The following is a 14,248-nucleotide window of genomic DNA, read 5'->3' as shown; positions in this document are numbered from 1 at the left end:
GGAACACACTGTATATGATCACTCATAATAAAACATCATTTACAAACACACAGACACACAATTCTTCAAACCAACACAGTGATTGTCTCTTAACACTCCTCCATGATGTGTTTCTAGGACATCAGTGCAGCTTCATGGCACAGAGGAATAAGACCAGATAGTACTTGTTAACAGATTAATGCACTGCTGGTTTGACTTCCTGAAGAAACCTGAAGAGGGCGCCAGTCATGTGTCCAAGTTCTCCACTTCACACCAACACAGTGATGTTTTTAAAAGTTCTGATGTGTTAACTCTTCTGATACCTTTTGTCACATGTATGTCAAAGTTTTTAAATCTGATATCAAACCATTTTCTCTTTATTCTGGTTCTCAAGGGTCAATCAGGTCCCGTGTGGAGCGACCAGGCAACCCCTCCTGTCATGTTAAACCACATCAGACCTTGTTAAAAGTTGAGGAAAACAACACCTGGACACTTTTTAACAATACCTGGAGCCTCCTAATCGACACCTCAACACTCCTCAACAACACCAAGACCCTCAATGGGTCGACACCTGAACTCTCCTTAACGATACCTAGATCCTCCTTAACAAAACTTGGAGCCTCAGCGACACCCGGACCCTCTTGAATGACACATCGACTCTTCCTAATGACACCTGGACCTTCATCAACAAATATGAAAACAAAAATTACTACACATTTTTTCCTTCAGTGTTATGAACAGTGACACCTGAACTCTTTATAAGAATGCTAAAAATATATATTTTGATTAAAAAAATAAAGTCATTCTGCTGCCACGTGTTTTTGAAGATCCTGGATGTTGTGGCGTTTTCCATCCAGGAGAAGCAGAACAAAGTTTTTTCTGTCCCAGCAGTAGATTCCTCTCAGCTTGTGTCCCTCCTTCTCGACATGGCCAGTCCGGACTTGAAGGACCCCCTTTTGCTGCCCAGCAGCGAGGACTGAGCGTCCCTCATGTTGTCCCTGAACGTCCTGGTGGAGTAGTAATACAGCAGCGGGTTGACCATGCTGTTGGACGCCGCCAGGCACAGAGTCACCACCACCGCACGCTGCAGCGCTACCGTGACACCGCAACCCCAGCGGCCGCACACAGCGTGCAGGTGTACCGAGCGCATCACATGATAGGGCAGAAAGCAGAGCAAGAAGGTCACTGTCACCATGGTGACCAGGTGTACCGAGCGGCGTCTGTTACGTCGCCGAGCGTTGCTGGCCAGGTTGCTGCCGTTGGGGCCGGTGTTGGACATCAGGTGCCACACGATCTTGCTGTAGCAAAAGATGATGGTGAGGAAGGGGAGCAGGAAGCCGAGAACCACCGCAACGTAGTTTAAGATGAGGACACGCCCCCAAGAGGAGGGGCTAGACGGCTCGAAGCAGCGAGGAGACCCGGCTCTGTCAACAACAAGACAAAACACGCATTCATTAACGCATCGTGTAACTATTACTGACGTCAGTTTGTGTTTGTGTTTGCAGACTGGACTCAAAATAACCTCAAGAGACAATTAAGGCACTGAGCCCCAAATTATAAAATCACATCTCATCAGTGTAAACATCATGTTAAATAAATACTTCTTTTAACAGTGTAAAGGCCTTTAGGTTACTATCAAAGGCTTGATGGGTAATAATTACATTAATAAAATAGACCACGACATAAATAAGTGATGAAACATTAAACAAACCAACAAAACAAAAATGAGGGATATAAGTATTGCTTTAAATTCAATTAATATGCATGAGAAATACAATATATCAGAAAAAGTGTACAAATACACTGACTAGAGGAAAGGTCAGAGGTCAAAAATGTGCAACACAGATTATATATATATATTTTATGAGAATACTAAACACTAATACTAAACCCCCACCCCCCCCAAACAAACCCTGGACTATAGTTGAACCTGCATTTGAAGCTTTGAAACGTCTCTGTTCTTACAGTAACTGTGAGCAGCAGCTACAATCCTTCACTTTAAATACACAAACTGACTTCAGGTATGAGATCAACAACACTCATCTAAACATGAAACGCTGACGCTGCGTGAGTCCACTGTTCTTCTTCTTCTGTTTATTTCATGATTTTTGTCTTCACGCTACAAAGTGAAAGATCAGTAAAACATCACATTTCTCCCTCTGAGGAACTTTTCTAACCTTTTCCATAGTTTACAGTGAAAGACGTCACACTGGGACGGCAGTGATGAGCTGAGAACCATTTCATCTAAACAACGCACAGCTTCGGCTTGTTTAGGTTAATTTTCCAAAATCCTCCTCCAGTGTTTAGGCTGACGGCCGTTCAGTTCATTTCTACTGAACATTAACAGGCTGCAGTGACCGTGACTAATACAGTACGCTCATTTTCCCAGAAATATTGCTGCCTGGAAATAAATCAATGTGTAGCCTAAACTTTCCAGTATTATCCTCTAACTGCATAGTTTCCACGATACAGAGCCGAGTGTAATTACTTAAATTAAAAACAACGTATTACCTCATTTAGTTCTAACATTCCTTTTCTTTTACTGTTTTTTAGTTTACGGATGTAAAGGACATCAACATAGTGCATGTTGGTTTTATTTACTATGTATTATTTGGGGTATTTTATTTTGACATTTCCTGTTAAACGGATGTATTTTATTTTGAAAGTTTTGGTAAAAGGGAAAGGAGTTAACTGACGGAGAAGGAGTCACTTGACGTAAAACGATAGAAAAAGGTAAAGAAGCACACATGGATGAAAGGGAAATAACTACTACGGTGTTGGACTGAAAGTGGCATCAAGGTAAAGGCTTATGGTATATTTATGTTTGTGTTGAAATTTAATTTAATTTGATGTAAAGTAAAGCTAAATGCTACAAGCTAATTATAGATGTAAATGGACGAATGGACTTTTTATTTTAGCTCTTACCTTGTTGGTGTTAAAGGTCATTTTGCTGAAAGGAATAAAATACTTCAGACCAGTAAAAGCTTCCTAACTGGCGCTACAACCGATATAAATTAATTAAATTCAAAAAAGTAAACTAACTACTAACTAATAACCTCCTGCGTCTTCATATGGAGACATTACACGTTAGGTTTGCTGGACCCTTTACTTCATTCTGCTGAACTTTGACCTGTCGTCCTCGTTGGGACACACGTTGCCACCTAGTGGTCGCAAAAGCACATTACAGTGTAAAAACCAGACGGCAGGCAAAATGATGTTTATTTATGCTTAATAAAGTTTGTAGTTTGATACTAATTTGACGAATTTTAGCGAAAACAACAAGCTACGGCTCTGCTATGGGGATAATGGGTTTATGTGACTGTAACTGGGGAATTAATTGTGATATACAGTAAAATAAACCCATTATCCCCATATGAGGACATCATTTATTTAAAAAATGACGTCCTGTTTAAAGACGACGCTTAGTTTTTCTCCTCATCGGGTCCTACTAATCCCAAGGAGACATTTAAAATAAAAGCTTTAGTCTCAGGAGGTTATACAAATTAAGCTAAACATACAAATGGAAGACCGTAAAGGTATAATAGTATATTTTATAATATACTTTTTATAATTTACTTACATTACAAATATCTCAAATGAAATAAGTTAAAGAAGCTGATAAAGTAATATACATTTAAAAGGAGATATTAAATGTTCTTCTGTGTTCAGGTGGTTTCAGTGACTCACCTTTTTGTCACCCCATTGGACAGGAAGGGGGCCGAGGCCACGCCCACAAATAGCCAGATTCCCAAACAGACGAATAGAGTTCGAGTTGGCGTCGCCACGGTGATGTGACGTAGCGGCTTGGCCACGGCGAGCCAACGGAGCATGCTCAGTAGAGTGAGGAAGAGGATGCTGAGGGAGGAAGAGTTTAGACATCAGTCAATCAGTGATGTGTGTGTGTGTGTGTGTTACAGTGTGTGTGTGTATGTGAGTGTGTGTTACAGTGTGTGTGTGTCTCTGTGTGTGTGTGTGTGTGTGTGTTACAGTGTGTGTGTGTTACAGTGTGTGTGTGTGTGTGTATGTGAGTGTGTGTTACAGTGTGTGTGTGTTACCTTGTGTACAGGTTGACATAGAAGCCGTAGACACACAAGCGGCACAGCCAATCAGGGAAGTCCCAGACTCCGTCCCTGAAGTAGTAAGCCAATCGCAGTGGGAGGGTGAGCGAGAAGCTGCCGTCTGATAGGGCGAGATTCATCATGACCACACAGGAAGCCGAGCTCCTGCAGAGAAACCAGACCAGAGTCAGAGTCAGAGAAACCAGACCAGAGTCAGAGTCAGAGAAACCGGACCAGAGTCAGAGTCAGAGTCAGAGAAACCAGACCAGACCAGAGTCAGAGAAACCAGAGTCAGAGTCAGAGTCAGAGAAACCAGAGTCAGAGTCAGAGAAACCAGACCAGAGTCAGAGTCAGAGAAACCAGACCAGAGTCAGAGTCAGAGTCAGAGAAGCCAGACCAGAGTCAGAGAAACCAGACCAGAGTCAGAGTCAGAGAAACCAGACCAGAGTCAGAGTCAGAGAAACCAGAGTCAGAGTCAGAGTCAGAGAAACCAGACCAGAGTCAGAGTCAGAGAAACCAGACCAGAGTCAGAGTCAGAGAAACCAGACCAGCCAGAGTCAGAGTCAGAGAAACCAGACCAGAGTCAGAGTCAGAGAAGCAGGACTACATCACACACTAACCCTTTAACAGTTCATATGAAGCTTCAGTCTAATGTTCTTCTTCTATGGTTCAACGTTACAAAGTCTGTTTGTTACTAAACTATATAAACTTCACCACAGTTACTACTACAAAAAGTACTACTACTACTCCATAAAGTACTACTACTACTCCATAAAGTACTACTACTACTACATGTACCTTTCCAGCACAGCAACAGGAAACACTGAGAGGAGATTTACTGATAGAAACACTGTAAATACTACTACTACTACAAAAAGTACTACTACTACTACTACTACTACTACATGTACACTTCCACCACAGCTCAACAGGAAACACTGAGAGGAGATTTACTGATAGAAACACTGTAAATTCTACTACAAAAAGTACTACTACCACTATTACAACTTCTACTACTACTACAAAAAGTACTTATTCTACTACAACTACTATAACAACTACTACCACTATTACAACTTCTACTACTACTACTACAAAAAGTACTTATTCTACTACAACTACTATAACAACTACTACCGTTATTACAACTTCTACTACTACTACTACAAAAAGTACTTATTCTACTACAACTACTATAACAACTACTACCACTATTACAACTTCTACTACTACTACTACAAAAAGTACTTATTCTACTACAACTACTGTAACAACTACTACCATTATTACAACTTCTACTACTACTACTCCATAAAGTACTTATTCTACTACAACTACTGTAACAACTACTACCACTATTACAACTTCTACTGCTACTTTTACTTTTACTACTACTACAAAAAGTACTTATTCTACTACAACTACTGTAACAACTACTACTACTATTACTACTGCTAAAAAAAAAGTACTACTGTATGAGAGGATCAGGCCGTGTTCATTAGTTTAACAGTTTTGGGGGAAGAAGCAGTTTTTCAGTCTTGTAGTGACTGAACTGTCAGAGGGAAGCAGATGGAAGTGATGGAGACCAGGATGTGTTGGGTCATGGATGATATTTAAGGTCCTAACAGCAGGTTTGGTAAATGTCTCAGTCTACAGGAAGTTGGTATACATGTTCCCAGACTACAGGAAGTTGGTATAAATGTTCCCAGACTACAGGAAGTTGGTATACATGTTCCCAGACTACAGGTAGTTGGTATACATGTTCCCAGACTACAGGAAGTTGGTATAAATGTTCCCAGACTACAGGAAGTTGGTATACATGTTCCCAGACTACAGGAAGTTGGTATAAATGTTCCCAGACTACAGGAAGTTGGTATACATGTTCCCAGACTACAGGAAGTTGGTATAAATGTTCCCAGACTACAGGAAGTTGGTATACATGTTCCCAGACTACAGGAAGTTGGTATACATGTTCCCAGACTACAGGAAGTTGGTATACATGTTCCCAGACTACAGGAAGTTGGTATACATGTTCCCAGACTACAGGAAGTTGGTATACATGTTCCCAGACTACAGGAAGTTGGGTCTCAGTGATGTTTTGTGTCGTCTCGATGCGTGTGAACAGTTAGATGTTTTCCTGCTGCTCACACTGACGAGTAAAAGAGCTTTAAACTTCCTGTCTCCTGTCGTCCTCCCGGGTCAAACTGACCCCGTCTGTTTTCACTCTTTCCTCCCTTCCTTCTTTCCTTCCTTCTGTCTGTCCTTCCTCCCTTCCTTCTTTCCTCTGTCCTTCCTTCCTTCCCTCCTTCTCTCTCTCTTTCCTCCCCCTACCTTCACCCCTTCCTTCTTTCCTCTGTCCTTCTTCCCTTCCTTCCTTCTTTCGTCTGTCCTTCTTTCCTCCCTACCTTCCTTCTTCCTTTCCTTCCTTCTGTCTGTCCTTCACCCCTTCCTTCTTTCCTCTGTCCTTCTTTCCTTCCTTACTCTTTTCCTGTCTCCCTCCCTCCCTCCTACCTTCCTTCCTTCCTTTCTTCTTCCTCCTTTCCTTCCTTCTTTCCTCCCTCCTTACCTTCCTTCCTCCTTTCTGTCCTTCTTCCTCCCTTCCTGCCTTCTTCCTCCCTCCTTTCCTACCTTCTTTCCTCCCTTCCTTCCTCCCTTCCTTCCTTGACTCGAGGACACCAGGAGGGTAAATGACAGAGAGAGAAACGTTGCTCAGTGGATCAAACAGGTGACAGAACATTTAGAAGTTCCTCTTTTTAACAACGGAGACTTTCTATCAACATTCAAACACTTTGTTGTTCAGATAGAAACCTGCAGCTGCTCTGAGATGCAAATATCAGCAGTTACCTGACACACACCGAGCTCACATCCAAACATGTTTTATACACACGCGACTGCCTCTGTCAGGACTTTTATATTTAGTTTAATCACGTGATATAAAAGTGTTTTTCGTATCTGTGTATGATGAGCCGTTACTTGATCCGGTTTATGATCAGATATTTATTTAATTTGTTTTTTATACACCTCACATTAAACACTGAGTCTATAATAAACTCTATAATAAAACTATTTAGATCTGTTTTACAGCTGAAAGATGTAACCGGCTTTACTTATCTTTCATTTGATGGTAAATATTTTAAAGTATTTTTAATTGAGGGATTTTAATGTGGACTTATGATCTAAAGTCTTTTTATTCTATTTTTACTCTTTTCGTTGTGATGTTTTAAAATTGTGTTCTACTTTATTTCATATTATTATATTTATTAGGGCCCCAGAGGGGGGGCGAGGGCCCGTTCACCGCTGCTTGCAGCTTTAATTATTATTATTATTCAGGTTCGGGTTAGGGTTATGTTTTACTCTTCCTATCGATTTTATTCATATCTTTATTTGATCTTTTAATCTCTTTTTAACTCAGTTTTACTCTAGCTTTTATAAAACTTTACACTTTTCTCTTTTATTTCATTTTAACTTAGTTTTATTTTCTCTTATTTATTAATTTTATTTTGTGCATTGGTCTCAACTTTTCTTTATGTTATCTTCGGTCTAGAGACAAACTCTCTATTCAAGTTCAGATAAATAAATCCTGAAGTTTTGAACCATCAGCACTCGATGTGTCGCTGACCTGCTAAACGTGTCTAACGATGACTAACCCTCCACAGAAGAAGAAACAATGAGATGATGTCATTTAACGAGCGTCAACAATGGAAACATGATGCTTATTTTAGTTTGATGGCGTTCATCCTCAGGGTTTTGTTATGCAGATAAACAATAAAATAAAAGGTTTTATTATTGTTTCCTTTCTGAGACGTCGCTGTGACACCCGGGCAGCGAGCCTGCTGTGAGTCTTATCTGAGTTTCCATCATGTGACGATGAGACAGTGTTTGTTCAGAGCGTGAGACAGCTGCTTGTTCACGGAGCGGTTCATGATTTCTATGCAGCGTGATAAGCAAATGAAGCACAAACAAAGCAGCAGACGGTGAAGTGAACAGTGTCAGTCTGTTTATTTAACAATGCTGCGACCGGCTCGACCAATCAGACGCTCTGCTTTGTGTCTGCGGCCCAACGACCTCACTGACGGACTCTTTGACTCTGAGGAAGGTTCCTGTTGAGTCTGAGAGGCCTTCGGACGAAACGACTGTCAAATCATCAAGTGCATGAAGCCTCACAGTCTGTACGTCAACCCTCTAACAAGTGTGATGGTGCTCTTTGTGCTTTTTAAAGATTTATTTTGGGGCTTTTTTGACTTTATTTGTTCAGCGTCTGGCTGAGAGGGGGACGACGTGAGGGGGGACGACCTGCAGCAGAGGTCCTGGTCTGGATGCAAAGCAGGGCCGCTGTGATCATGTGACATTTGGTCTAATAATCACTTCACCACCAGAGCAATCCTCAATCCTTAACCCTCCTGTTGTCCTCAAGTCAAGGAAGGAAGGGAGGATGGAAGGGAGGAAGGAAAGGAGGGTGGAGGAAGGGAAGAAGGACAGAGGAAAGAAGGAATGAAGGGAAGGAAGGGAGGAAAAAGAGAGGAAGGAAAGAAAGAGAGAAGGAGGGAGGAAGGACAGACGGAAGGATGGAAGGGAGGAAAAAAGGAACAGTCAATTTGACCCGGGAGGACGACAGGAAGGTTAAATTACTGCTCTGTTCATACGTTTTGAAGACTTACAGCAGCTTGATTGACGGTTTACTCCTCAGCTCCAGGACTATATTGTTTCACTAAGGTTAACATTACTTGATTACGATGCTGCTCTGTTAGCACAATGTAGCTAAACCTCTGTCAGTAAGTTTAATTAGCTTCAAATCGTCGTAATTTCCTGTAATTTATGGACATGTCCTCAGATAACTGGTGTTGTGCTTCAGTCCAGGGCTGCAGAGCATGAAAGGAAACATCCCTCGCTCCTTATTTCAAAGCTTCTGGCTCCAAAAAGATGGAGACGACCAAAAACCTGCAGCTCTGAGCTTCAAACTGGCTCCAATGGAACCAACAAGCTACGTCCATCTGTACACACGGTCTATATGTGTATCATGCTTGGTTTACTGTATTGGCATTTTAACAGAAGACCTAAAAAACATGATGACTGGCAAATCCAAATATTTGTTTCAACATGTGTTTCTCTTTAGTCGCCATGATTCCAACTGGACAAGAAACAGAAACATACAACAGCGGTAAATGTTAGAGCGCGGGGGTCAAACTCATTCAAGGGCCACATACTACCCAATTTAATCTCACGTGGGCCGGATCATTAAAAAGATGGAAGGAAGGAAGGAAGGAAGGAAGGAAGGAAGGAAGGAAGGAAAGATGGAAGAAAGAAAGGGAGGAAGCACAGATAGAAGGAAGGAAGAAGGGAAGGCAGGAAGGAAAGATGGAAGGAAGAAAGGGAGGAAGGACAGATCGAAGGAAGGAAGGAGGAGAAGAAAGAAGACAGGAATGAGAGACGGAAGGAATAAAAGGAGGAAGGATGGAAGGAACGAAGGAAGGAAAATAAGACAGGAAGGAAGGAAGGAAGGAATAAAAAGAAGACGTGAAAGAAGGAACGAAGGACAGATGGTAGGCAAGAAGGAAGGAAGAAAAAGAAGACATGAAAGAAGGAAGGGAGGAATAAGGAAAGTGGGCTGCACTGGACCCCTTGGAGGGCCAGATCTGACCCACGGGCCGCATGTTTGACATCCCTGTGTTAGTGTGTCTGCTGACCTGCGGCTGCTCTGCATGAAGAAGACCACCAACGCCGCCACGTTGCAGAGGAAGGCCACAGGAAACAGCAGCAGGTAGGTGAAGGTGTAGGCGCGGAACTTGAAGGCATCATCGTTGTGGACACAGGCCACCAGCAGCTCCACCGTCACCGAGGTGTTGTTGGCGAAGGCGATGGGAGGGGTTGGCAGGCGCACTACGAAACACACACAAACACACTTAGATACAGTCGAGTTAAAGTGCTGCACACATTTAAACACACTCATACACACAAATATCAAATATAAACACATGAGTCAGGGCAGCGGACTCGTTGTTTGGTTTCATGTAATCAGGTCTGACCTCGTTAACGTTACATAAAGATGATGTGAACCTGTTGAAACTGGTTTGACCAAATATCTGCACAGTTGGTGACACACCCATCAGCTCCAGCTCCACACTGTGTGCTTTGGTTCCTGGATGGGTGAAGATCACACTGACCTGCACCTGTCACCTGTCAGCTGGTAGTGAGAGTTTGTGTGTTTGCCTCTGTGTATGTGTGTGTTTATACATGCGTAGTGTATTCACTTCTTTTAAAAGTTTATTTTAATCCAATACTGTACTCATAGAAAGAGATACTACCTTATAAGGTTACCATCACATTCTGTTTATCTAATACATGACTACTATATATACAGTTAGCTAGTTTAGTGCAGTGGTTCCCAACCTAGGGGTGGGGCCCCTCCAAAGGGTCAGCAGATAAATGTGAGGGCTGCTGAGATGATTAATGGGAAAGAAGAAAAAACAAAGTTCTGATACACAAATGTGTTTTCAGTTTGATTTTGATTGTTACTGAAATATTGGATCATTTGAACATTTATGAAATGAAAGCATGTGAGAAGTTTAGAGGGAAGAATCAGTATTTGGTGGAGCTGTTAACAACTCATAGACATCTGAACTGTGAGCCGACTACACACTGCTGACTGTAAGCCGTCTAAAGACTAAAAGGTGATGAGCAATGTGAAGTGTGTGTGTGTGTCTCTCTGTCTGTGTGTGTGTGTGTGTGTGTGTGTGTGTGTGTGTGATGAAATCAGCGACAGTTGAGGGGAAGTTCTGGTAGTGGGCCTTGACATTGTTCTTCAGTATCAGACCACTCAAAGAGCGAGTCGGCTCATCTTCAGTTTTGAGTCGTGTGTGTGTGTGTCTCTCTCTCGCTCTGTGTGTGTCGCTGTGTGTATGTATGTGTGTGTGTGTGTGTGGGTGGGTGTGCGTGTGGGTGTCTCTCTCTCTGCGTGTGTGTGTGTTTGTCTGTCTGTCTGTCTCTGTGTGTGTGTCGCTGTGTGTGTGTGTATGTGTGTGTGTGTGGGTGGGTGTGGGTGTGGGTGTCTCTCTCTCTCTGTGTGTCTCTGTGTGTGTGTGTGTGTGTGTGTGTGTGTGTGTGTCTCTGTCTCTCTCTCTGTGTGTGTCTCTGTGTGTGTGTGTGTGTGTGTGTGTGTGTGTGTGTGTGGTATGTAAACATGTTTGGACAAAGCTGTTTTCATTAAACAAACACCTGCTAAGAAACAGAAGTCTGTACCTGAAGAGTGAATTTGAATAAAAGCTGTCGACTGTTTAACTGCCTGAACGTCTAATTAAGTGAACTGATGTACGCTGATGTTTAACCTGTTGTAACGTCTAACACATTCTTTGTGGACAGACTTTTCCTGGAGGTAAAATTAAACCTGTTCACTGTAAGTTTTAATGTTAGAGATAATATTATTATTAACATTATATTCAAACATGTTTAAATATACGTGTTTGTGGTGCAGGATTCAGGCTGCATCCCGTCTGCTTACGTTTAAATGACTTCTTGTTTGGACTGTAAAGAAAGTGTTCACGTCTCGTTTCTCACCAATGCTTTGGACTTTGGTTTCTTTTTCAACCATCTTCAGTCAGAACGGTGTCGAACCACAGAGCTACAGAGGAAGATTTTACTGCTCAAAGTTCACTCCTCTACAGCTCGGGGACACAAAACTGAGATTTCTTGTTTGTTTCTCCTAAAAAACACTAGGAGCAACAGGAGCCTTACCTGATACGTCTCAAGTAAAGCTCCTGTTTCTAGCTGTCCTGTCTCACCTATTGACCTATGGCTAAGTCCCGCCCTCAAACACGATGAGCCAATCACAGTGCATATAGCCATTCCCATACACTGGGACATTCTCTGCCTGCACATCCATTGAAATGCAGAAAGTCAGTTTTCGTTCGGTTTTTCTGAGATTTTAAGTTTAAAAATAGTCAAATGGGGTTCATGGGGTTCATGCAACTCTGACACAAGGTATCCTGAGAGGCTGGGTGTATTTTGACCCTTTATTAAGCCACATCTCAACCGAGAAAAGTGATAACAAAGATGTCTACATCTGGTCTAAGGGAAGTCAACATCGTATTTGAGGCAACATGTTGTCACTTTGCTGGAAAGGAATATAAAGTTATCTTTAACATCTCTAAAGTTAGCCTAGCATTAGCTCCTATCTGCGTTGGTCATCATGTCACTTTGTTTGCTGGGAGTTAATTGGCCTGTTTAGTTCTAGTTTTTGTAAATCATTGTTAGCTGTTGTCCAAACGGCTCTAGTTAAACTAACATTGACTTCTGGAGCTTAGCTTCATTAACTCATCTGTAACAGCAGAGATAACAAAGGTTGGCAAACGTTATGCTGAATGATTCAATGTGAATACTGTAGCACCAAACTAACGGAGAGACTCTCTTGGTAAAGATGTTAAAAAGGACGTTATATGTTTCTCATATTCTGAGCCAGAAACCTTCAGAGGCTCTTTGATGATAACAATGTTGTCTGAGATGGTGATCAGTTTATCACGTCTGCACTGGGACATTCTGGCTTGTAACTGAAGCTTTTTATCGACCTTCTCAACAATAAAATGATTAATATATCCCTCCAGTGCATAGTTTAGAGCCATTTGGTGACTTCTAGATGATATCTGATCTTTCTGTCTCCAAAAATCATCAATGGCCTCCTGCGAATTGTCTCCTACTGTGACACCTGCCATAGCACCTGTCCCCTGAGTGGAGGGGGGCGGGGCTTAGCCATAGGTCAATTGCTCCTGGAGAGTTTTAGGAGAAACAAATGAGACATCTCAAGCTTTGAGACAACGCTGATATCAATCTTTCTGTCGGTCAGTTGTAACAGTTTTAGAGGATTATAATAGTGTGATCTCGCTGCTACAGATCAGCTCTCGGGTTTTAAAAGGCAGCAACTTACTGCGTTGGTTATCTGTGGAGGACTTGTTGCCTCCAGCTGACGTCTGCAGGTATGTTTCAGAGACTCAACAGACTCACAGCTGCTCTTTGGTTTATGTCACACTAACAAGCGAACAAACATTTATCACACTTCCTGCAAACACATGAGTGGAAATATTTGTTTTTTTTAAGTGTTGGTGGTCGAGTTGCATTGTGGGTAATGTAGGCGCCCCCCGCCCCTCCCCCTCCTCTCTCTTTCTTTGACAAAGAAGAAGAAACAGATATCTCTTTTTCAGTTGATAAAAAACTGACATAAGAAAAGCAAAAGTGCCATGTACGCAGCAGACCCTGGTTCGAGTCCCAGCCGGTGGTCCTTCCAGCATATCACACCCCACCCCCCCTTCCTGTCTCTCTACTGTCAAATTAAGGCGTCTAATCTTCAAAACAGTCTCTCCTCTCAACGGCTGACTGTAAACAGTGTTGTTTGAAATTCCCACATAAATTTCCCCCAAATATACAAACACATGTCAGGGTGAACTGACGGCTGTGACCTTTGACCTCATCACTGCTTTGAATAGCCATTGTTGAGGGAAAATTACTTGACCCAGCAAGCAACTAGGGATGAAAGACTGAATATACAAACCACCAAATATACAAATAACAACAAGAGAGAAAAAAGGGAATGCATGCAGAAGGCAATATTTAAAACCTATTTAAAACCTATTTATTGAAAAGTCTAATTTTATAAGTTGATTATTCTGTTTTTTGCATTTCAAAGTTTTCTTCATCCTTCAATTTATCTGAAAAATTCAAAAATCGCTGAAGTTTTAAATACATTTCTTAAAGTGTATTCATTGGTTTGACTTGGGTGATGATGAGATAACACAGTTCAGTTGATGTTGACTCAGCAAACAGAGCAAGCAATTAAAAGTTCAATAAGTGAGATTAAAATGAAAAACGCTTCAGTGAGCTGTGCGCCTTGAACTTGGAGATTGTAGCTAAAACCTTTCCAGCTCATTAAATCTGATTTCAACATTAATTACTTCTCAAGAAAACAGACAGAACAACTCATGTCATGCTGATATTTTGCAATTTAAAATCACTAAATGTTTTAAAGGTGCAGAAGTTTGCAGTCAACTGAAATAACTGTTGATTCATCTGCAAACTAGTCTGCATGAATCATTTTATATCTCTCCCAAAACCTGAATTATAAACATCATCACAGCCTTGAACCTGCAGAATGTGGTCCAGGACGTTTCCAGCAGGTTAATCATCGATCAAACCTTGGTAGAGAAAGTTGTTACTCACCGTTCATCCTG

At 41.7% G+C, this 14,248-nt stretch overlaps 1 protein-coding gene across 1 annotated transcript; it reads right to left on the bottom strand.

The window, feature by feature from the left end:
- Positions 1-880: 880 nt before the first annotated feature.
- On the bottom strand, positions 881-12,565 carry LOC128383657 (cysteinyl leukotriene receptor 2-like). Its single transcript, XM_053343247.1, has 6 exons — positions 12,427-12,565; positions 10,075-10,173; positions 9,722-9,914; positions 4,035-4,202; positions 3,667-3,834; positions 881-1,403 (listed from the first exon to the last, which is right to left on the bottom strand). The coding sequence occupies exons 1-6, from the start codon at positions 12,563-12,565 to the stop codon at positions 881-883; spliced, it is 1,290 nt and encodes a 429-aa protein (XP_053199222.1).
- Positions 12,566-14,248: the final 1,683 nt, after the last annotated feature.

This window comes from Scomber japonicus, chromosome 22 (assembly GCF_027409825.1).
Source record: "Scomber japonicus isolate fScoJap1 chromosome 22, fScoJap1.pri, whole genome shotgun sequence".
Taxonomy (NCBI): domain Eukaryota; kingdom Metazoa; phylum Chordata; class Actinopteri; order Scombriformes; family Scombridae; genus Scomber; species Scomber japonicus.
The sequence above is the reverse complement of the archived record's forward strand: the minus strand, read 5'-3'. Positions and strand labels throughout refer to the sequence as shown.

Excerpts from the sequence above, each read along its gene's own strand:
- LOC128383657 (XM_053343247.1), bottom strand. The coding sequence starts at position 12,565 with ATGTCCCAGTGCAGACGTGATAAACTGATCACCATCTCAGACAACATT. Across the intron at positions 10,174-12,426 it reads TTTACCAAGAGAGTCTCTCC|GAACCAAAGCACACAGTGTG; the intron begins GTTAGTTTGGTG and ends TCACCCATCCAG. Across the intron at positions 9,915-10,074 it reads CAGGTTCACATCATCTTTAT|TGCGCCTGCCAACCCCTCCC; the intron begins GTAACGTTAACG and ends TGTGTTTCGTAG.